The following is a 24,549-nucleotide window of genomic DNA, read 5'->3' as shown; positions in this document are numbered from 1 at the left end:
GTCTTACTGGGATGTTTTGTTGATTTGTTTACGAAAATGCCACTAGATAAACGATTTTTATTTATCACGAAGATAAACTTGTATTTTCTCAAATAATCCCTGAAGATCAATAATTTGAAATCTAAAAGAATCACACAAACAAACACTAAAATTTATGGCTAAATGCAGAAAGATTTAATAACAAAATTGAAGCACAGAACAAACTAAGAATGAAACATGAGCATAAAAATGTATTGAAGGCCCAAATTCCATAGCCCAAATTATTACATCTCACGGTTTCTAGAAAACTCTATATTTAGAAATTCATGGAGAATTATGGAAGAATCTACAAATGGTAATAAATGGTGAAGATTCTAGATTTACGTGGAGAATTTAAAGAGCACTTGTGTTAAATTTTCCACACACTTTTTCCACCTCCATACATCACTTATAAATAGTGGTGTTGTGCATTATTTGAGAGCATTTATCTACCTACATATCCTCCAATACTCCGATACGTTACACTTTATGAGTATCACTCCATACATTATGCTTAGAGAGAATTTATCTACAAGTGTCCGCTCTCATACATATTATGATCGGAGTTTCCACCTACACACAATCTCCCTAATCCATCACTATCCTTATATTATTAAATTTCTGACGTTTGTTAGCTTTTTTTTTTTTTTTTTTTTTTTTTTATAATTTTTCCCACATTTAATTTTAAGTGTCCATTTTTTACAACTTATTTGAAGAATTTAAACGGATGCTAATGGTAAGAATTGCAAATTAAGAGTTAAATGCAACAAATCATAATCTAATTAAACAACGCGTCGAGAATCTCAACGAGGTGTAGATTATGCAAAACACCTGTCCAAACACAATATTTTACAAACAAAATGTTCAGTTGATGAAAAATCCCAATAACAAAATTAATCATTCCCAAGCTTTCTTAAACAATTGAACAATATAAATCGCACCAAAACTTAGAACACTTGCATCAATTTACGCATTGAAGAAGTGAGCCCAGTTCTCCCTAATTTAAACCCCCAAAGACTCGCCTCAATCACATTAAAGACTTGGTGGTACACTCGGAAAAAGTTAGAAAATCTGTTATGATTGCCGAGCTCCATGGTTGAACAAGAATCAACGAGAACTTTGGTGGACCGGTAACACTTAGTGTAAACCTCCATTGACAAGCAATTCCTTAATTACCCATTTGTTTGAAATATCACTAACTTTCTTTTTATAATAAAAGAGTTTGACCTTTATTATTATTATTGCCAAGTTGGATTAGTTCGTCATTGACATTAATCTTTATGTTTTTAAATAAAGGTGATAATTTTAATTTTATCTTCTTGGTACATGAAACAATAAAACAAATTTGGATCGTGCAAATAAACGAATAAATCCAGTTATTTAGGTTATTGACCCACTTATTACTAAACACAAAACAATATGATACAAAAATCGAATAGTTTTATGGATCGAACCAAGGATTTGTGATGGAAAAAAGTTGTCTTCTTTAATTCAATTTTCCCGGCATAATCCATCATTATACCTATTGGCTAACTTTAATTATAGGTCAACAATCACGGATTTATCTTCATTTTTATCAATCTAAGAATTCATATATATACTTGTTGTGAAATCGAATTGAAACCCTTATTGCAAAAAAATTTCGAAAAACCAAAGAACCATTAGATCTATGGTGAGCAGCAATTAATACTACCTCAGTTTTTTATTAGTTGGCACGTTTTGACTTTAGCACTATTCACATACCTCCTTTTGACCATGTTTTGTGATTTATATGTAAGGAAGGGGAATCTTGTTAGATTCGTCACAATGTATATTTTTAAAATATCAAATTTTTATAATGTTTGCTTATCGATAATTAAAGATATTAATGATTTAATTTGTGTATTGGAAAACGTGACTAAAGAAACGTGTCAACTAAAAAGAAACGGAGGAAGTATAATAGAAGAAATACCTTGTAAATGTACTAAACGAGTTAATGTGTATTATTGATTATTGATCGGTTGAACAATAATGAAGAACTAACTTGATGGACAAGTTTTTAATTTTGATTTTGGTTTAATGTTTATTTTGATTATTAATTAATACAAAGTAGTATTTAAATTAGAAAAAAAAAACCGAAATTATTAAGAAAATACATTCTGGAAATTACAAATATTTCAAAAATAATGAAAAATTTTCCTAAAAAAAAAATGAAAAATATATTTTTAATTAAAATTACTAATCTATTAACTATTACTAAAATAGAAAATTGTTGACATCATCCTATCTCCCAAACTGTATATATGTCGCTTTCTCATAAAAACTTTTCCCGCCAAATGCAATTAATGATGTCATATATATTTATTTTTTTCTTGAGGAATTTGTTATTTTTTATTTTTAATAATTTTCATTTCAATTTTTTAACCGTGTCAATAAATAAATAAATAAATATTTTCTTTTGGTTGGAATAAATAAATTGATATCGAGCTTAAACCTTTTAGGAAACTACGAAGTTTTTTTTAAAAGATTTTATTATAATAATAATAATAATAATAATAATAATAATAATAATAATAATAATAATAATAATAATTGGCTATGGTTTTCTTCCTTTCTCCTTTTCTTCGTTGGGGGAATTAGAGAAGGATGTTATTGCGTTGCTGAAGCGGGTTCAGGCGTTCGCTAAGACTCAGGATATTGGTGCTCGTGCAGATGCTCACATCTTCAGCAGGATCGGGTTCGCTATAGCTAGAAGGGTGGGGGCCCAGATTGTATCTCGGCTCCCTACCAATTTCTTGTAAATTGATTGACTCTGTACGTTTTGTTTTTTATAATAATAATAATAATAATAATAATAATAATAATAATAATAATATTATTATTATTATTATTATTATTATTATTATTATTATTATTATTATTATTATTATTATTATTATTATTATTATTATTATTATTATTATTATTATTATTATTATTATTATTATTTTAAGAATGCTATAAAGTAAATGTTAACAATGTTTTGTTTTTTCAAGGTGCTTCTATTTATTTAAATTAGGATCTTTAAATTAAAAGTATTTTTATTTTGTATTTTGAACTCTTAGGTATGGAGTATATAAATTGGTATGCATATAGTTTGATTAGATCATATTGACTTTCATTTTTATATTTTGTTACTCTTGTAATTTATTCTGATAGCTATGATCTAATTTATAAGTATATACGGGAAAATAAATGATAGAAATAAGCTATTTCATTTCAATAATTTTTTTAATTCGTGCATTGCACGAGTCTAATCTACTTAAAAAATAAATGAAAAACAAATAATCTCAGCCGTCCATTTTTTTGTGGTAGTTAAAAATTAAAAGTCATATGACTACATTACAATCCCCCACCAACTGCACCTAGCTAATAAGGACGATTGTGTTTGTTATAGTAACGACACCCATACAGCCTAAGGATGTCAGTGGGGCGGGTCAAGTAGGAGACCCGCCCCATCCCCGCCCCAGTTGGATGGGCATGGGTCTTGGTTTGGCGGGTGGTGGGGCGGGGATGGGGATAAAAATCATAACCGCCATGGGTGATGGGGCGGGAGTGGATTTTACATTGTACCCGCCCCATCCCCGGCTCCCCGCCTTGCCCTACCCGCCCCACTTCGTACTCGTCTCACCCCCATCTTACACGCACATTTATATATTTTTAAAAACAAAATTATTTATTTTTGTACTATTTTATATATAATAAAATGTAACTAATATTATGACTAAAAGAGTGTAATACTTCTTCAAAAAGAAAAAAATGTGTAATATTAACGATAATTTTTTTTCTTGTAATCTATACTCTATTAATTATGTTGGATTGTGTATTAGGAGGTGGGGATTAGGCGAGTCTTAGGTGGGGATAAAGTGGGGATGGATACCAAGTGGGGGGGTGGGGCAGGGATGGTTTTGAAATTGTAACTGCAAGACGGGGACAAAGATGAATTTTGGACTTGCTGCGGGGTTGGGGATGGGGATGAAAATTTTTAGTGGGGATGGGATGGAAAGGCCAATATCCTCCCTGCCCCGTCCCGCTCCATTGACATCCCTAATACAACAATATCAGGCCAAAATCATCAAACGCCCTAACAATCAGCATAATTCAGCATCAATAATGAACCGAGATTTACCATCAATTGGATGAGCCTTGAATATTGCTTCCATGGTTTAGTTCAGAAAACAACGAAATCTTACAGTTTAGTTTTATCATAATTACTACAACCAAATGTTCAATAAAATGTTTTCAAACTTCCAACAGAATCATACAATCTCTTGAACTTTAGTAGGCAATAATAACATCCCTCATTCTAACTTCCCTTTATTCTAATCCATTGTTCTGAAGAATCAAAACTTCACTAATAATAGACTTACTCAACTTAAATCAACTCCTGATTATCTTATCGTGTTACACATACAATCATGCTTAGCTAGCTTAACTACGCGATTATGCAACAGACAAGGTGATAGCATACGCCTCAGACACAGGCAGTTTTATGCCTTCAGAACTTCCACTTGCTGGTTTTTCAGCCGCCATTACATGCCCATCAATAACAGCTGATACAAAATCATCGAAACACTCATCAATGGACCGAAAGGGTGTATCAGGATACAGCGAAGTTGCTTCCAAATCTGTAGCTTTATCCAATGCAAAATTTATCTGACAGCCTTGGATGAAAATGTCATGAGTAAATGCTGCCACAATACTCTCAGGGATCCTCATTTCTAGCATTACAAACAATAAATCGCGGTATGAAATTAGTCACGGTCATATATGTTGTCCATGCCAAGTACTTAAGATAATAAGTCGCGTTATCTTACCATTAGCAGCATTGAGTAGATCGTCTTCTGTAATGGTGACTCGAGGAAGGTTACGATTAATCTTCTTCTCCCATAAGGAAGCAAGCTCGTTAATGCTTAAGAGATTGTTAGGAGGTCGAAAATGAACAGCTTTGTTGATAGTCCGGTTATCGTTGATCACTTTCATTGTTAGTCTTCCTATATCAGTACCAGCCACAAAGTATGCTGAACACAACAACCAAAACAAAGATTATGTATGTTAACATAGATTTTGTAAACTACAAAATATATGAACCTAGAAAAAAATAATATATTTCATCATTAAGTAAAGATTAAATCAATGTAGGAAGTGTTATGATAAAGTTGGATTATATTGGTGTTTCAAAAAAAAAAAAAGTTGGATTATATTGGTCAGACCTTATTCTCTTCACCTGAAAATAGGGATGTCCATTATTCGGATAAAAATCAAAATTTAATCCAATCCAAACCGAATTATTAATTTGGATCGGATTGAAATTTTTTGAAAATTCGGATTTTCGTATCAGATTGGATTGACCTTGTTTGTATATAAAAAAAACCGAATTAACCGAAATATGAAACCATGTTTTTACCAATAAGGATTGTTTATATTAATCATATAAAATTATGTTGATAATTATATTAATATAAATTATGTAAAACAATGTTTTCAATACTTGTATTAATCATGTACAACTATGTTTTCAAGACTAAAGTTTTTATAATTGCATTTTTATTTTTATATAACTTTAGGCCCTAAAAATTTGTAGTGTATTTTAATTCGGATTTTTGAATTGGATCCAAATAACCGAATTTTAATTCGGATTGGATTGATGAGAAATTCGAATCGAATTGGATTTGAAAATTAAAAATCGAATTTTATTTCGGATCGAATTAGATTTGGCTTAAATCCAAACCGAAAACCGAATATATGCCCTACCTGAAAAGCTAGATGAATTACTTGTGCAGATTTTCAATTGAATTTTGATTATTTTTACAAACTTATTTATGTAACTTTTTTTTAAATTAAAGAGACTATTATTTTAATTAAAAAAAAGTAGAAAAGTATTCACTAATTAGGAGGTAGTTGTAGTAATTTTTTTTGTCACATGTTGGCTACCTACCAGCTACCTATACCTCCAACAAAATCATCCTAGGGAACATTTTAATATTATATGATTAAATTCCTAGAAAACATTGGTTCTTAGCGTAGGAACCAAAGTAAGACTACTTACCAACAAAATTATAAATGCAGCTTAATTTTGACGCTTTGCAAAAATAGAATAAAAATAATACAAGAAGTTAAACCAGAGAATGCAAAATAATGTTATCCTTATTGCATTTATAGAAGGAAATTTTGTGAAAAACTATCTATTATAATCCAGAATTTGCGAGAAACTACCTATTAAAAAGAATGTTGTAATTAACTACCTAATATTTTTAAAATGTTGTAATTTACTACCTTTACGCCGGATTATGAAGAAGTTTGACCAAAATTCTCCGGCATTGACTTGGTCACGTGACACTTGGTGAAAGAAAAGGGTCATTAAGTGTCACGTGATGGTCACGTGACCAAGTCAACACCGGAGAGCTTTGGTCAAACTCCTTCATAATCCGGCGTAAGGTAGTAAATTACAACATTTTTCGAAAATTAGGTAGTCAATTACAACATTTTTTTTAATAGGTAGTTTCTCGCAAATTCTAGACTATAATAGGTAGTTTTTTCATAAAATTTCCTTTATAGAAACATAGTCTATAATTATTGGCCAAAATTTCTTTTATCTAGCTTCATTATATTTTGTGTAACTATAAGACTATTTACATGTCTTCCATATATATATATAAAAAAAAAAGAGACTATTTACATGTCTTTAATTACTTGAATTGAAATCCCGAAAACCAATAATGTATATTATGTACTCATTCTATTTTTAAAAGTTCTTATTTTGACTTTTTTTTGTGAGGCAATTACCAAAAGTAGGCAATTACTAATTTATCTCATATGAATGATCGAGATTACCTTTGACATTGCCGTCGCCATAAATATGGAAGCGATCCAAAGGAGGAAGAACATCAGCAGGGTGAGTATTGTCATGATAAGGCCAAGCAGCAATGGAGTTGCAACAAATGTAGGTGTAGGAAATCCCAGCCTCTTCAATTGCTCTTCTTACTTGTCTTTTTTCATTGTACATTTGTAGTCCTGGTTCTACTGGATATGCTCTTTCTATGTCATGCCCAAATTCTGATGGCAAGAACCTCTACAACATAATTTTTTTACACTTTTAATTACCTTTTGTTTTATACATATACAATAATAAATAACAATATAATAAAGATTCGTGATAAGAATAATATACGAACTAGTTTTTTTTTTTTTTTTTTTTGTTGACAATATATAGTATGTTATGATGGTATAAAAAAGACCTACATATATACCTACCAAAGAAACTAATCGTTGAAAAAATATTATTATCTTTATTAAACTTGATATGGAGTATTGTAATTAATTTTTAACCAAATTAGTAAACTAACCAAAATCATTCCTTTATTAAAAAAAAGTAAGATTGGCACAAAAAAAAGTATAGTAAATTATAACCTTGACAGTGCCAACAGCTTTGATGGCAGTAATAAGTTGGAGTTGGTCTAAAATGCTTTCTCCACCAACGGCTGAAATCACAACTTCAATCTTATATTCCTCCAATATCTTTTCCATCAACTTCTTGTCCGTTATAGTCCCCTGCATTTTTTATTTACTATTACAAATAATAATAATAATAATAATAATAATAATAATAATAATAATAATAATAATAATAATCTACTTTTTTTTTTTTTTTTTTTTTTTTTTTTTTTTTTTTTTGTTAAAAAAAAGACACCATAAAAGACAGTGATGTAGACGAGATTTAATTTGAAGTTTTGACCCTCAAAACTTTAATCAATTAAACTAGTTAGAAATCCTATACTAATAATTGTTGTTTTGATTTACATAAATAACATACGGAGTAGTTTTTAAATTTTTTATCAATTAAGGGGTATTTTTTTGGGGGTCAAAATTGCAAAATTCATTTAATTGTTCAATAGATTATTCTTGTATCAAATTTATAATTTTTAATCATACTCTTAATTGTATTAAGATCAGGCATGTTTAATTTGTTTATAATAAATATACTACAAGTACGTGTTAATTAGCAAACTAGTACGTATTTATATATATAACTATATAGATAAATGTAATTAAATAAGTTGAGCTTGCATTAGAGTGAGAACATACGATAATAATGGTGGCACCCTTATTTTGAAGGGAATGAATGGTTTGAGCCTTGCTTGTGAAGGCCGATGAACCGGACCGAACAAGTAAATAAGTAGGGCGACCAGAGTCTAGACAAGCTTCGGCTATGAACCTACCGATGAACCCGGTTGAACCAACTATGAGGGTTCGACCCCCCATTTTACCGTTAGCCAAAACCGGACCGGTAGAAGCCGTCATCTAGCTAGGTTTTCCTACGTCGCTTTCAAAGAGGAGAGAGTAGAGAAAGAGATAGATGTTGGAAGTTAGTATGAAATATTGTTGGAGGGGAGAATGATAATATATATATAGAGAATGGAATATACTCCGTATTCGTTTGTGCATGTAGGATTTTAGGGCAAGGGGACGTAAAGGAAAAGGATTATGACTGTTGATACCAATTAATAGTAGTAATTAATTATTACGGTGTCAAACAAAAAAAAAACAAAAAAAAAAAAAAAAAAAAAAATTATGTACACTATAATATTTTTAGAATATGATACAATAATACTTGAGGAATTGAAACAAAGACATGATAATTGATTAACATCAAATAGGTAAAAGGTAATAGTTTTACTTATATTTTGATGATCATTTTGATAAATGGTTATTATAAATTACGAGAATTTGTAAGGAAAATTTTATCTTATAACAATGGTAATTCGATGAGCTCACCTAATTAAGTGTAATTTTGACGATTAAGGTTGATATAGTTTTGTATCCTTGATGGTTAGATTAGAAGAGTTAGATTGCTTAGTAAATAAAGAGGGGTAGGTTGAGCTATAGAATTATAAGCATGCATGGAAGGGTAGATATGGGGCTAAGCTTTATTGGTCATTCGCAATACTAGTACGTCCGTCAATATGGGAATCTATATGGGTCCACTTTAGATTCATTTTTTTTTTTGTTTGTTTATTTAATTAGTGTCCAATTATATATACATCAATTAATCAAATTGCGTACTAGGCAAGTTAAGAGCCAAATTAATAACTAATCTATGTCATTACTCATTAACTTTGTCCAACTATGAGGAAATGAGGTTTCATAAATGGTATTTCCCTCTAACAAAGGTTTCATATGTTATTTATGCGTCTTTACCAGGTCCACTTCAATGTAAGAGAAGGTGAATATGGTAAAGTTCAATAATAGGCCATGTCTTAAAAAGTTTAAGATTATATATTTATATAAAATATAATAATAAAAAAAAAACGTTTATTGTAGACTTTCAACAATATGACGAAGATAAAACAGTGGCAAGGAAAATGGAAATGTCACGACACATGCCAACAAACTAAGAAATTATAGAGAGAGAAGGAGACCTCTCCTTAGGACCTGTTCTAATTGACTGAATTGAACTTATTAGAGCTGAACTGAACTGAACTGAACTAAAAATAATCGTATCAGAACATGCCTTTAGTCTACCTTGCTTACACTCTTACTTCACATGTTAAGGGAAGGAAATACATATTCAGGTAGCTTAGCTCGAATTCAATAAGTAAAGGTGCTTCATAGAGTAGACTACTTTACGATAACAAATGATCGTCGGTAGGAGTACAAGATTTAAAGACCCATTCTTAGGGGGACTGGGTGCCATGCATTCTACTGCTATATGGGTTCATTTATACAGGGGATTTAAGACAAAATTGAGCTCAAAAGCAACTTACCAATCCAAAAACTTTGCTTTTAACGACTAGCTATGCCCTTAAGCTTTAATTATTGTTGTAAAGCAATCCTTATACTAGAATAAAAAATAAAGACTCTAAAGAGAACTCACTAAGTCTAGCTTATTGCAATTTATCAATGTAATTTAGGATCAAATAAATTATAATTTCTCAACAAGAGATCGAATTTAAATTTTTTAGTTAGGGTTCAAGATTTTGGGTGATCTAGTTTGCATGTGAATTTGGGTGAACTGCTTATCTCAAAGCCACATGCACCCTATCCACTTGAAAACTCCTAAAGATTGGTCGATCTGCTCCAAAAAATTGGGCTTTTAGAAAATCCTCAAAATTAGTCTCACCATCTTAAATGGCCACTCTTATCCACCTAGAAACCCAAAATCTTAAAAATTTGAAAACAAATGTGAGTATAATGAAAATATACATTTTCATATCATCAAATATGACTTTAGGTGGTTAAATTTAATCATTAAGATTCTAAATAAACTTGAATTTTTAGGGCGTGTTCGACACTAGTTTTTGAGTAGCTTTTATGTAGCTTTTAGTGGTTTGACCAAATCAAATCACTACTTAATAAAAAAATGTGAGTGTTTGGCAAAGTAATGGTTTAAGTAGCTTTTAGCGGTGGATGTAGCTTTTATGAAAAGTTAGGATTATTAGCTTTTAAAGTTAGAGGTAGCTTTTGAGGTGGCTGTTGAAAATTTAATGTATAGTTTTAAAAATAAAATATTGAATCTTATATGTAACAGCTAGTCAACCACTACTTTACCGAATACTCATACCTAAATTATCTATTTTCACAGCTAACAGCTACGCACACAACTAACCTCTACATTCACAGCTAACAGCTACCTACACAGCTATATTTTACCGAAACGACTTTTTTTGGTGATGGAAAAAATAATGGTAATAGATGGGAAAAATTTGACTTTTTTTGGTGATGGAAAAATAATGGTAATAGCTGGAAGAGAGAAAGTGTGGTTGCAAGACATCAAGCAGAAGGTGATAAAGGCAACATAAAGAGGGCAACAACAAACCACAAAAGTGAATATAAGGTGAATATGATGAAGTGAGGTTGAATAATCGAAACACACTTTATGTCAAAGATTACTATGAATAACTTTCTTTTTCCCTCCCCTTTTTTTTTTTCAAGATTTCATGAAAAATTCTAAGGATCTCTCACGAGCACTACTTGGGATACAAACATCTTTTACATTTTTTTTTGGCTTGGAAGACGACATTAGCCGGACGTTATCTCTCTTTTCAAAAATGGTGCTTGAATTTTTCAATTGAGGTCGAGCAAATCAATATAGAGGCAGGCCGACAAACACCTATCATTTGGGGGTTAACCATGTCCTTGTTTTATAGTTCCTCTGTTTTTTTTTTTTTTTTTTTTTTTTTTTTTTTTTTTTTTTTTTCTTTTCTTTTTAGTTGCAACACTTCTCTTTTCACGCTTGCCGATGCATGTTTTCAATCGTTAATTAATATATTTAATTACCAATATGTAAAACTTATAAAGATTATTGCATAAATCAAGACGAATCTAACAGGATGTCACATTACTATATTTTTAATTATAAGTACTAGTATAAACCGTCAAATATAGTCAAACAAAGTGAAACGCATGAATAGTGTAAAAGTTAAACTGTTGCAACTATAAAAAATGGAGGAAGTATTTTTTTTATATACTAAAAACGCAACGATGGTGTTGGGGTTGGGGTTTGTTGTGGTGTTGGTGGTGTTAGGCATGTTGTTTGTTGTGGCTGTTTGTGTTCGTTTGTCATTGATGATGAGAAAGGAAGAAGGGAGGTTAAAGAAGATGGAAGGAAACAGAAATTTATAATGAATTATCAGCTTGTAAAAACATTAAAAATTGAAAAATTGGTTAAAAAGGTCCTTTAATGTAGACCTTTTTGTTTGAAAGATCAATTTAAATTATTAAAAAGGTGGCACAAAAGGTCCTTTTATCACGTTTGGGTTGTGAGTTTGTGGCAAGGATCCTTTGACCATTTTCTAGCATTAGCTTTTTTCCCGGTCATATACAGCCACATGCAATTCACGTGACCAGTTAATTTCCTTTTTCCCCCCTTATTAAACCTTAATTTCTCAATACAATTAAACCCAAAACTTCAATTGCAATCCCTGAAATTAAATTGAAGGCAATTCAAGGCTAATCGAAGAAGTTAAGGTGAAAACCCTTTGTTAATTTGCATTTGAATATTGCAACTTGAATTTTCTCCCTTTTATCATAGATTTTAGCAATGCAAAATGATAAATAGGTATAATTGCAGACTTTCCAGTTGCCCAGAGAACCTTTGTGGACCCATGAAAACCTAGGAAGGATATTTTGGTCACCTTATAAACTAGAGAAATTAGGGTTTAATAGGAGGAAAAGGAAGGAAAAAAAAAAAAAAAGAGGAACTTGAGTGGTCATGTGCGTTGCCACTAATTTAGAGCTTAAGATTTCATTCCCTCTATCATGTACAAATTAAAATACCACTAATTTAGAGCTTATATATAGACTTGGGTCAAATTCTACTCGATCAAAACGATTGGCGAATCAGGTCAATCTTTGTTCTGATACAAGTAGTTTTTAAAAATGAAAAGTCAGATTTTATCATCTTGCTATTAATCAAATGACAAACTTTTAAATAATTGGAGTTATTGGACTAAATTTCCGCCAATAGCGATTACTGTTGTAAGCGGTTTAACCTTTTTGTTCCCCCTCAAATATGTCGATTTTATCCTTGTTTAACTCTTAACCGGGACCTTTTTATTATAATATCCGTTAAAAATCGTTATAAATTTCATTTGATTGGCTAATTATTTAATTTTTTTTTTTTTAGAAAGATTGGCTTAAGAAACAAAATCACATCGTATACCACTAGCCTTTGCTCTACTCACTTCCGGCACCGGCATCTGCAACAACAAAACCATTATTCTGATCGACTGTTTCGGCAATTCGAAACCCTAACCTCCATTTTTCTTCTCACTGATTCAAAAGTTCGATATTGTAATTTAGGGTTTTCTATTGATCCCATTGTTAGATCTGAAAAAAGCAAATTGATTTCTTCACATCAAAGTGAATTTGCTGGGATGTTGTTTAATTGAATTCAGAGAAAACGACTGGAAAATTTGGATTTTTGCTGGGTATTCTAAGGATTGGAGTTGAGTGAAGTTAAGGTAAGCTCTGTTTTTTATATTAAGTCGAATTATTGAGAAATTTTTCTATATGAACTAGATAAAGTGTTGATTTGCTGTATGTTTTGTTGCTGTAGATCAATTTTGAGATTCATTGAACTGTTGAGTGTGATCAAGTAGTTTTGTTTTTGGTGAAATGTTGCCATTATGATGTTTTGTTGGATGATAATTTGTCTAAAGTTTGTGGGAAATGAGCCGTTCCCCATCGTTTTCATTAAAGTCGGAACCGAGTCCGAAAGTCGATAATGAGTCGTTACACCGATGGATTGTGGCGTTTTATGTGATTAGGTTTGATCTTGAGCAAGGTCAAGTAGTAGAGGAATGTTATCCGGCAGGTTGTTTATCTGAGGATGAGGAGCTTGGGACGGCTTTTAGTTCGTTCCCGGATTCTGTGTCCCAAAACCAAAATCGTTCGAGTATCCATGATTGCATATTCTTCTTTAGGATAAGAAGGCGGGGAAATGTTGATGCAGCAAATGTACTTACTTCTGAGATAGTTGAGATAGAGAGAGATACTCCTCAGAAGTCTGCCACAAATGGGAAGGTGTTGCAGGTATTGAGTAACCATAAGAGTGGTGATGATTCTCGGTTCTTGTATGGCTTTGTCTTTAATAGGCAAAGGCATGATGAGAGGCTTAAGCGAGGTGGGGAACAGAAGTCGGTGGTGATCTTGTCTCATAGTCCATTTTCTAGTGTGTTCAGGCCTTTGTTGCAAATTATGGGTCCATTGTTCTTTGACATAGGAAAGAAAGCTCTTGAGCATATTGCCGCTTATGTGTCATTGTGGCCTCCTCCAGTTCCGGGGAAGTTGATGGAACTTCCCATTGGTAATGCTACCTTGAAAGTGAACCTGCCTCCCGTCCAAAGTTTGCCTTTAGATGAGAAAAAGATGCTTGAAGAGTCTGCCTCTCTTATGGTTCCATTGCTTGCTACTAATCAGTCGATCCCCCTTGGCCTTTTCCATGAAGCAAACCTTTTTGGTATATTTCGTGGAATTCTCTTGCAGCTTTGGGTTCTGTGGGAGTTAGTACTTGTTGGTGAGCCTGTTCTTATCATTGCCCCAACTCCTCCTCAGTGTTGCGAGGCTGTTGCAGGTCTTGTGAGTTTGGTTGCTCCACTGCTTTGTAGTATTGACTTCAGGCCTTACTTCACCATTCATGATCCTGAATTTGCCCATTTGAACTCACTACAAGATGGTGGCACCTTTCCTCCTATGATACTCGGTGTAACAAACCTCTTTTTCCTGAAAGCATTACGCAATTTTCCACACATTGTGTCCGTTGGAAGTCCTGTTGCTAATTCAAGCCGTGCTAACGTTGTTTCCGGGTCCTCTTCTGGTAGACCAACTGGTCGCTTAGAAGGATTGGGTGTTCAACAGCTCTCTTTGAGAAAATTTTCTCCATCGAGCTTGTTAAATGCAGTCAAGTTGAGGAGGGATGGTCCTCTTGGTCTGATGACAGAACACAAAGAAGCTGTTTGGACCACTTACGGTGCAACTACCAAGCCAGATACATCTATCTTGAACAGGCTTGTTGATGCGGGAACGTTAGCAAGGGTTGAGGAATCTATGTCTGTTGTGAACAATGAGATTCTACGTCGGCATTTTCTGGAGCTTACCACCAATTTTTTGTCTCCTTTTGGCCCTTATTTCAAGATCAATACTCCTCCTGAAGGGTCTTCACCATTTGTTGATCCACCACCTCTTCCTCCGTTTAAGGCAGAGGAATTCCTTCATACTTTAGCTGCAAGAGGTCCAGGAAAATTTCTATCAAAGAGGATGAGATCAAACTGGCTTGATTTATACAGGTGAGGAGTGCAAGTGTATATTAGAGATAATATTTTACTTGACTGTTTAGTTACAACTAAGGCTGACACTAACTTTGTGGTTCTATTGATAGGCGTTTTCTTAAAGGGAAAAATTTTATGCCATGGTTTTCTAGAAGGCGTGCAGTGGCTGAGCAAGAGCAGCACAGATTATGGAAACAAGCAAGATTGAAAACCGATATCCATCAATTCTTATCAAAAATGTCTGAATTAGAAGTTGTGGACTCCTTCAATGCTATTGAAAGGCACCTTCTTGGGGAGTTGCAGGTGACCTTCAGAAATTCTTTATTTAGATCTAATTCTTGAAGCAAGAACTAGTTTGGCGTTGAATGATTTGGTTCAGTCATTTCAGTGATCTTATTTAAGCTATACTATTTTACTTATACAATAGTGATTCACTAAACCTTTTGTTAGAATTGCCCATATGCAAATATGAGAGCTAATGTTTAAAGTTAAAATTACTATATGTTCTTAGTACCTCTTAGGAGAATTAAGATAATGAAAAAGAATTATTATTATTTTTTAATATATCGACATACTACCTTAGATTGAAAGTTCATAACGCTTCCCATATTCATCCATTCGAATAGTTCCTTTACACTCACTTTTTGGCAAACCCCTTTTAGTACCTTATCCCTCTTTCCTAACTATGTTTATACCTTTCCACTCTCTTACTTACTCTTATCCTTACACTCACTCACCTTTTTACATTCTTTCTTACTTTATACCCTTTATTCTCGCACTCATAGCATTTAACACTCTCTCCTATTTCCTTAATTGGTGAGTAAATACTTTCTCCTTATTTTTTTTTGTAAAAAACTACATCACTTTTGAATTCATGAACTCCTAGGCAATTTTGAGAGTTGAGAGAGATAGAATAAATAAAGAGGGCCCATGTGATATGTGTGTGTGTGTGTGGAAATAGTAAATTTTAAGAACTTGTGGAAATGGAGTAAGTATTTTAATAAATTCTAATGGAATAGTGGAATTTAATATAATATCCCATTAACCGTGTCCATTCTTAAAAATTCCAAATGGAAAGTTTGATGTATGTTTAGCCATGGGTATGAACTATGTTATCACAACCTGTTCATTTTTAGGTAAAAGTTAATATTCTCGATAATTTGATATGTCAAAAGGTTTTGTGTGAGACCGGACTCACGTGAGTCCAGTTTATAACCTTCAAACACACTAACTCCATTTTCTCTTTCCTCCATTTTTACAATCTTTCATTCGTCACCATTTTTTTTCACATTTTCTCTCTCCTCCTTATTCTGATCCTTACCTCATCGTACACAATACTTCTTCGACGATGGCTGCCACCGCCGCCCCTGATGAAGAGGAGGAGACGAACACCGCTCTCAATCTAAAGAGTTACCAGTGAGAAGGTTGGAGTTGTTGGAATTAGGGATGGCAATGGATCTGGATCCGGTCCGGATCCGTGGATCCAGATCCGTTTTCCACAGATATGGGTCTTCAAATTTTGGACCCGACGGATCCGGGGCGGATCCGGGTCCCTTGGAAAAAAACGGATCTGGGTCCATTAGACCCGGACCCAGATCCGTTTACCCGTTTATAATTCCTTTGAAAGAAAATTCCTAAATTTACTAATTAAATGGCCCAACAGCTGAGCCCAGTAGAAAATTAAAACACTCAAGTTATAATACTCTCTCTCCATATTCCCTAGTACAGCAGTACCCAAAGTCTCAAACCCTAAATTTCTCTCTCTCCATAATACCCATACCCTCCATTGAAGTCGGCGACTCAAGCAAATCTCCGTTCAGTAAGCACTAAGCATCGAGGAGCTTCTCTGACGAATGCATCCCTTCAATTTCTCTAAATCTAATTTGGGTTTTTGATAATTAAAATTGAAATGATGAATTCGATGTCATTTTTGTTGTTGTTGTTCGATGTCGCTTGTGTTTGACAGCAGAAAGAGACTATGCTAAATTGCTAATCCTCTTGGAGTCTTGGGTATAGGAATATGGTAAAAGGGGAATGAATGGCGGCAATGAAAAGAAAATGGGTGATGGTGAATTGGTTATGTTGTTGGTAGCAATGAGAAATTTGTTGCTAAAGTTTCTACTGACATTTTGTTATTTCAATTTAATTTGTTTTTATTCAATTTAATTATATGTTCTAGAAGTAGTCCAGAACCTTATATAAAATCAAACTTCTAATTTTTTACTAATAATTGCCTATTGTTATTATTTTTGTTTTTTTTTTCCTATTATTATATAAGATCTGTTTTGGACCCGTTTTAGACCCGGATCCGGTGGACCCGTCGGATCTGGATATGGGTCTCCATTTTCTAGACCCGACGGATCTGGGGCGGATCTGGAACTACAGTAGAGAAACGGATCTGGATCCGGGTCCTAAAGGACCCGGTCCAGATCCGACCCGTTGCCATCTCTAGTTGGAACCAGCGTGGTGGCATATGAGCTTCTACATGGAGTGTAATGTAGAGGATTACAAAGAGGAGAGAGAATATTGAGAGGAGTTTTGAGGAAGATGACGACATTTTTGGGGTTTCTATTTGGTGGGTTTGTAGGAGAGAGAGTAAGAGTGAAAGTGAGGTTGGGAGGGAGAGTCACATGAGAAGAGACGAATAATGAATGCCCAGTTGTGGACCCTCTCTTGCGTGACGATTAGTATGTAATAACTGACCAATATTATATAATGCCTGACCAATTTCTTATCTGACCAATTTTGTCTAATACCTTACCAATATTATCTAATTTCTGATACTATTATCTAATACCTTGTCAATATTATCTAATTTCTGACATTTATTATCTAAGATACTTATTATCTAATATCTGACCAACTTTATCTGAATTCTGATACTTATTATTTAATATCTGACCAATATTATCTAATTTCTGACCCTTATTATCTAATTTCTGATACTTATTTCTTAAATATCTGACCATTATTATAAAATTTCTAACAATTAAATTTTTTTTTTTGTATGATTGAACTCACGTGAGTCCGTTCTACACAATACTTTTCCTTGATATGTAGCATTAACGGCTCCTAAGATTCCTGTTTGAAAATAACAGTATTGATTATTATAAAAATTAAAAAGGACACAAAATGTAGATATCTATAGCATAAGATGATTAGTTGATCACCAAGACAGATTGAAACACTAATGATGGATATAATTAATAAAAGTATATTCTAGCTTTTATAAAATTTCGTCATTTTTATTTTGGTGATTACAACTCAGTATTACCAATTCAGCAACTCATTTCTTGAAGCAGATCTCTTAGCACGAGTTTCCATTCGTCTGAAGTCTTGTTGTCTCCTTCATTTTCATCAAATTACAGCCATAACTCTTTGAAGCTTCACTTTTCTCTTCTTTCTGATAAGCTTCTTTTGACTTTGCCTGCGTCTAGTATAACACAGTACTGACCTAACTTCTGAGCAGGAGATTCTGAATCTGTTTCAATCCTAAACTTCATCATCAACATCAACATAGGCATTGCAGTTTTAATGTCTGTAGATAGGCTGGTTACCCTGAGTGCAAAATGTTACCCATTAGACTTGCGCGAGGAACAAAGGTTGTTTGTGATGGATCAATCAAAATAAACTCACCAAGAAAATCTATTAGCTATGAGCTTAGTGAGGCACTTATTAATGGTGTTACAACATGAAATGAGTCTGTCATTACTTGGCTTTGTGGCATTAGGCAGCTTGGGAACTTTAGCAATAACGGTATATAAAACCTCCCTAAGCAAACTGCCAGAGTTTAAGCAGGAAAGGATAGCATTAAATACAGCTTCTCCTACTGCTGCTCTATTCTTTAAGAAAATCAATAGAGCATTAAAGGCATCAAGCCCAGGAGCTTTCCCCTCGTTGGGAGAGAATAACCCCTCTTTTCTTTCTTCCCTAAACACCTGTCTCCCCAAAATTACCTTTTGGTCTTGTCTTCAGAGATAGACTTGAAGACAATGTTGTTTAGAACCTGAATTCCCGGATAACTAGAATGGGCATGAGAGCCACGAAGACCCTCAGGAGATCTTATTAATGGCAAGGAGGCAATAATACAGGAGATTACAACTATCTATTTGAGAACTCTTTCTATGAGATTTGTGATTAATTTTTCTTGAGAGAATAGAGTTTGTGATTTTTGATGGAGTTGATTAGGCCATATCTCTATTCAGCATTGAGAGTGTTTGAACCTTGAAGTGACCTTTTGAGGAGAGTTCTTATTAAAGGGTTCACTATGTTTTTCTTGTAGGATTTATGCGAGCTCATTAGAGAAGATTTTGGACTCTCATCTTTTTCCTTTTTTTTTTCCTCCCCCTTTTCCTTTTTGAGCTTTTATAGAATTTGAATAAGTGGGAGGAGCATGAATTCTTTGTTCCCTGTGTCCCAATAATACATCATTGTGCTGATGTTGGAGATATTTGCTCCTTAACCTGATAACCTACCCCACCAACAATTGAATGTTTTGGTTTTTAGTAAAGGGTTTATCAGAATAAAGAAGCTGAATTACAGGTTTTTGTTTTCTTCTGTTTGTTAATTGCTTCTCTTTCTGTTCTTGTTGACAGCTCTTCTAAAGAGTGGTTTTTAGCCTAAGGTTTTGATGCTAGGAATCATGTTTCTTCATTTTTGTAAGCTCTGGAGAGCATTGTTGTCTCAAGTAGGATTCTTGGGCTAAACTTACTCATTGGGTCTGATATCTAAATTGCTGTATTAGTTATCTTATGCTTTCCTAACATGATCTCTGTTAATTCCAATGGCCCTAAAATACAGTCTCCCCCTCATCCTCCTTTCTAGTTAGTATGAGTAGGCTTGAGAATTACTTGGTTTCCGTTACTCCAAAATTAAAGAAGAATGGACTTGTTTGTGTCTAAAATTTCACTCTGGTCTTCTTTACTAATAAAATTTAGAAGACAAAGAGCTTCTCCCTTCCATCAAAAAAAAAAAGAGCTTCTCCTCTGGCATTATACAAAGGCCATAGAGGATGCTCTTAAGAAAAGAAATTTTTTTCCCCATGAGCTGTTGTAGTTTGTCATGGGGAGAAAGATTTGCTAACCGTTTGCACTCTTGTTTTTCAGTTCTCTTTGACATTTATCATTAGCCTTGTGATGCAAAGTAGTGCCAATGATGTCCGTGTAGATTGGGAAACTAGAAAGAAGAATGGTTTACCTTGATGTATCGTTCATTGGGGCTGTCAAATGTCTTTTCTTTCAAATGTATTCTGACAGAATAACCATCACTGTTAATAACTCGTAGTTTCAGCATTTGTTGGTTGTTTAGAACACAAGTTTAGCTTGGTTTGTAGGTTCTGTACTGAATCACACAGAAAACTGTCAGTTTCAGAATATTACTTTTTTCAATTATTTTATCTAACCTGTACACATGAATTGTGGTAGTCATCAATTGTCAACTTGATGCAACCCTTCTCATATATCCATGAACTCCATCTCCCTGGAGTTCACTGGGAACTGATCATTGATTAAGAAATTCTAAATAGGCTTTACTATATTTTGCCTACTCTGCCTCAGCCCTTAGATCAGTAACTGTGCTTATCACAAATATAATGTAAAGCACAGAGAATGGAAGCTTGCTGTCTTAGCATCAGTCCTTTAGTGTAATAATCCTGTCAGCCTTATAGTCAGCTCCTTGGTAAGACTAAAATGTAGAGATGTCCTGCAGAGATGTTTAGACTAGGAGGAAATGGAGCAAATTGATCAAGGGACATCATTTTATTAACTTCCTGTGTTCCTATTTACTTTTCCCATAGATGTTTATACAGTTTTATGCAAGCGAAATAGTGGAGTAAAAATTGGGTGGCTGAGTGAGAGAGGAGTAGGTAGTTTACTAGGATGATGGAGCAAGTACATTGGGACCCTTGAAAAGGAAAACAGGGCAAGTAAAATGCGGCAGTCTCTCTCTCTCTCTTTATTTATTTATTTATTTATTTATTTATTTTTTTAATAAGGTAGACGCCGAATTTTTTTTGTTAACTTGGGCAGTTTATGTGATGTTGATACCAAAGGGTTGGCTTTTGTGATGTGATTGAGGGAAATCGTAGTCAAGAATACCTGACTCTTCCATTTAGGCTACTAGTGTTTGGTGTGAAGAGCTTGTTAAACTTACTGCCTAATGTTTTTTTTTTTGAAAGATTAGGCAGTAAGTTTAACAAGCTCCTATGTGTTGGACAAGGTTTTGTACAAGGGGACCTTAAGTGGAGGCCGCAGTTGAAGTTGAATCAATTTTATGTCATTTTATTTTATTAATGGCTACTTCATTAACACTGTGTTTGGATAAAAAAGGAGGAAGGAAAAGAAGGGGAGGGAGGAGAAGAGGAGGGGAGGGGAGGGAAAGGGAGGGGAGGGAAGAATGTTGAATTTTCCTTCCAAATCTCTCCATTGTTGGAGGGATCAATTTCCAACAATTTAATCCCTTCATTTCTCTCCCCTCCAATTCCCTTCCTTCCTCATTTGTTATCCAAATAAAAGATATTCCATCTCTCCATTTCCCTTCCCACCCTAAATACAGTTGATAGGTAAAAGATTATATAATTATGATCCAATTAACATAATTTTTTGTGATTAAGTTAAACATAATTAAAGCCATATCTGCTTATCTAAAAAATACGAGTTTTTGGACGGCATTTTGCTTCAAATGTTAAGTTATTTTTGAAGAGGTGTATGTAGTGAAAAAGAAATGATTCTATCGACTACCATTTTTTTGTGCAAGGAAGAGGATTGTAGTTAACCAAGAAGAGAGGACATTGTTTCTAACTGTCTACTGTGTAGTGGATCAATGTTATTTAGTGGATCCCAAAATGTGGAAACATGACCTGGCTTCCTCTGGGCTTAATTGTGTAGGTGTTTAAAAAAAACATGGGTTATCCTCTTACCATGCCCCAGTAACAAGTGATTAGGATTTAATTACTTTTCACTAATTGTCTGTACAATTGTTGTGGTGATGTCTGATATTGTACCTGGTACATGTGCAATTTGTCTTGTTCTTTACAAGTCTCCATAACATTGAAACTGTCAAGTTCCATTGCTTTACATTCAACAGAAGTTCAAGCATTTAAAAATTCTATAGCTCTGTGTTGTGTGAATTCTATAACTGAGACTTTTGAATCAGCTGCAGAAGTCTGGAACAAGTGGACAAGACTCTATGAAAAGTTGCCAGAAGCTGCAGGAAGATCTACAGGCAGTGTTTAGTGTTCTGCCGAAGGACATGCAGCAGTTGCTCCTTCTGAATCCTGAGCGAGCAGCTCTTGTACAGGAAACTTAGGGTGGCTTTTTTCCTTTCAATTTGGGTAGATTTTTACTTGAGCTAAAACTGGAGGTGCTCTCGTCGGCTCTTCTATAGATACATGTTTATTAATTTTATCCTACTTTCACTGAAGTGGCTAGCTTATGGCTGAATCTTTAAGGTGGGGCTTAATTATCTTTTGGGCTTTTAAGTAATAATTTCATTAGATTCTTAGAAAACAAGTTACTCCTGTACTGACTAATTTTTATCTCCATTCCTCCAGCTTGCATGTATCTTAATTGAGAAGATCGATGTTTGAATACAATTAAGGATTCTGGGATGAATATACTGGCATTACCGCACCTCTAAAAGGGTGCAGGAAGGTTACATGACTTCAGGTTAATGGAAAATTTATTGGCCATTTTTCGTCGCATATTTTAAGGAGCGACTGGTCGTGTTTATAGTCAATGTGTTATAATACATCTTGTTTTTGTTTCATTACCCTTTCTATCCAACATAATCATTAAACATGGAGGGCCTAATTCAGAAAAATTAAACGTCTGTGGTTGTATGCCCTTAAAGCCGGCATCAAAAGAAATTAAAATTGTTGGAGTATTGTGAAAAATGGTTACTCATTTATGTTCATTTTGGAATTTATGAGAAGATATACTCCATCAGTCAAATGACAACATCAGTTATGTACCAAGTTCTTATTAAAAACCACTTAACTAAGTTAATATCATCCCGAGTTAAAATTAGCATTTGAGTACAAGTCCAACACATAATAGAGGAAGAAATGTGAGCGTCTTAAAGTCGAGAAGAACCACAAAACTACCTAAATATATTCCCATAGAATGTATCCGATCAGCTTCTTAACCTTCATTCTTTGCACATACTTGTATGCTAGTTCTTCTGTTATGGTCACCACAGCTTAGAGAACATGATTATACATGACATTGACTAGAAACTAAGAAAAATTGGAAGCAAGATTGTACTGTGAATCAATTAGAGAATTACGACATCTCATTTCTGCATCATATGATTCATATCCGGACTAACCTTGGGTTTGTTTCTACACTTTACTAATGCTATTGGAATGCTGCAGAGATGCTGAGATTCAAAGATTTTAACTTTGAGTTTTAGAATTTTTACATTTAGGTTACCAAAAAACAAACAAGGCAGAATTTATTGGTTGGGTAACATCAAATAAATGTAGGACAACATTGAAATTTTGGGTACTACTACAGTACTACCTTCGTTTTCCTAATATTGCAACAATTACCATTTTAGTTAATTTCACAATTATTGAAACATTAACATATATATACACATGATTTCTCTCTATCTCACATGAGTCTATTCTTTATTTCTCTCATTCTTCTGCAATTACTAGAGTAATCTAGGAGTATTATTACCAAAGGGTCAAAACGCTGACGTTTAAATTGTATATACAATACTCTAGGAGTACTCTAGGAGTTATATATATTAAATGTTGTCATTTTATAATGATAAATTAGTTGGCTGAATTGGTTCTTAATTGATATTAATTAATACCCCGTTTTATACTTTCGAAATAAAGTTGTAATTATGTTAATACTCTCATTATATATCAATAAAAATAAAGTTGTAATTTTTCCCCAAAATATTCCAAAATAAATTATATTTAAATTATTCTTAAATTAACAAATTACATAAAATTACATCTATATTGAAATAAATTGACATTTAAAATTATGTGTAGTAATAAATTAATTATATTTTTTTATATTACCTTTCTCATAATGAAAATATAATAAAAGTTGTGTTTGAGAAATATATTTTTTTTCTTTGAGAAACGCAAAAATTTTGAATCTACTTGATGATGACATCTCATATTGCAAGCAGCTCAGCCACGTCAGACAAGAAAAATAACAGAATGTAAAGTTTGTTATTATATTTTGTTAGAGTTGGCAGCTCATTTGTAACAAACTCATTTATGTCTGATTATTGTAATTAAGCTATATATATAGTGTTAGCTGTTGTAATTCATTACAATTCACAATAATAAAATTCCTCAATTTCCATCTCTACTTTCTCTCTCTAGAATTCTTCCTCTTCTCATAATTCTAATATGGTATCAGAGCTACGAAACTCATTCATGGAGTTTTTCGATCGTTTCTGATTGTTGTTTCGTCTTGATTTTGTAAGTTTGTTCTTCGATTTTCTTTAGCAAAGTTGATTCAAATACTTCTTGATTTGATCTGTGAATTCTGGAGTTACAAAATTGATTCCACTAGTTCTTGATTTGGTTTGAGTATTCTGGAGATTGTTGCTTGATTTTTCTTGATATTAAAGCTTATTTGGAGATTATTGATTGTTCTTTGCTGAAAAATCTGTTACAATCAATCGATTATCTTGATTTGAAGGGATTTGATTCTTGAAGTAGTTTGTTGATTTTTGTTAATAATTGATTTGAGAAATGGTTGGAGAAACTAATAAA

The 24,549-nt window shown here is 33.3% G+C and overlaps 2 protein-coding genes across 4 annotated transcripts; one reads left to right on the top strand and one right to left on the bottom strand.

Annotated features, from left to right (window-relative positions):
• Positions 1-4,315: 4,315 nt before the first annotated feature.
• Positions 4,316-8,572, bottom strand: LOC145587581 (leucoanthocyanidin reductase-like). The gene is made up of 5 exons (XM_081644314.1): positions 8,122-8,572; positions 7,447-7,587; positions 6,871-7,108; positions 4,854-5,057; positions 4,316-4,757 (listed from the first exon to the last, which is right to left on the bottom strand). Exons 1-5 carry the CDS (start codon positions 8,335-8,337, stop codon positions 4,480-4,482), a joined length of 1,077 nt encoding a protein of 358 aa, XP_081500440.1. The 5' UTR covers positions 8,338-8,572; the 3' UTR covers positions 4,316-4,479.
• A 4,010-nt stretch (positions 8,573-12,582) lies between these two features.
• On the top strand, positions 12,583-22,568 carry LOC145600720 (uncharacterized). 3 transcript variants are annotated; one of them, XR_014104310.1, is made up of 5 exons: positions 12,583-12,998; positions 13,094-14,822; positions 14,915-15,107; positions 21,963-22,251; positions 22,354-22,568. XR_014104310.1 is itself a non-coding variant. In XM_081656600.1 (4 exons), the coding sequence occupies exons 2-4, from the start codon at positions 13,207-13,209 to the stop codon at positions 22,107-22,109; spliced, it is 1,962 nt and encodes a 653-aa protein (XP_081512726.1). In that variant the 5' UTR covers positions 12,583-12,998; positions 13,094-13,206; the 3' UTR covers positions 22,110-22,568. The 3 variants fall into 3 exon arrangements, 1 of the variants encoding a protein (XP_081512726.1); XR_014104309.1 differs by having other exon boundaries at positions 21,957-22,251; XM_081656600.1 differs by having other exon boundaries at positions 21,957-22,568.
• The last annotated feature ends 1,981 nt before the right edge of the window (positions 22,569-24,549 follow it).

The sequence above is a fragment of the Chenopodium album genome, chromosome 2 (assembly GCF_948465745.1).
Source record: "Chenopodium album chromosome 2, dcCheAlbu1.1, whole genome shotgun sequence".
Lineage (NCBI taxonomy): Eukaryota > Viridiplantae > Streptophyta > Magnoliopsida > Caryophyllales > Amaranthaceae > Chenopodium > Chenopodium album.
The sequence above is the reverse complement of the archived record's forward strand: the minus strand, read 5'-3'. Positions and strand labels throughout refer to the sequence as shown.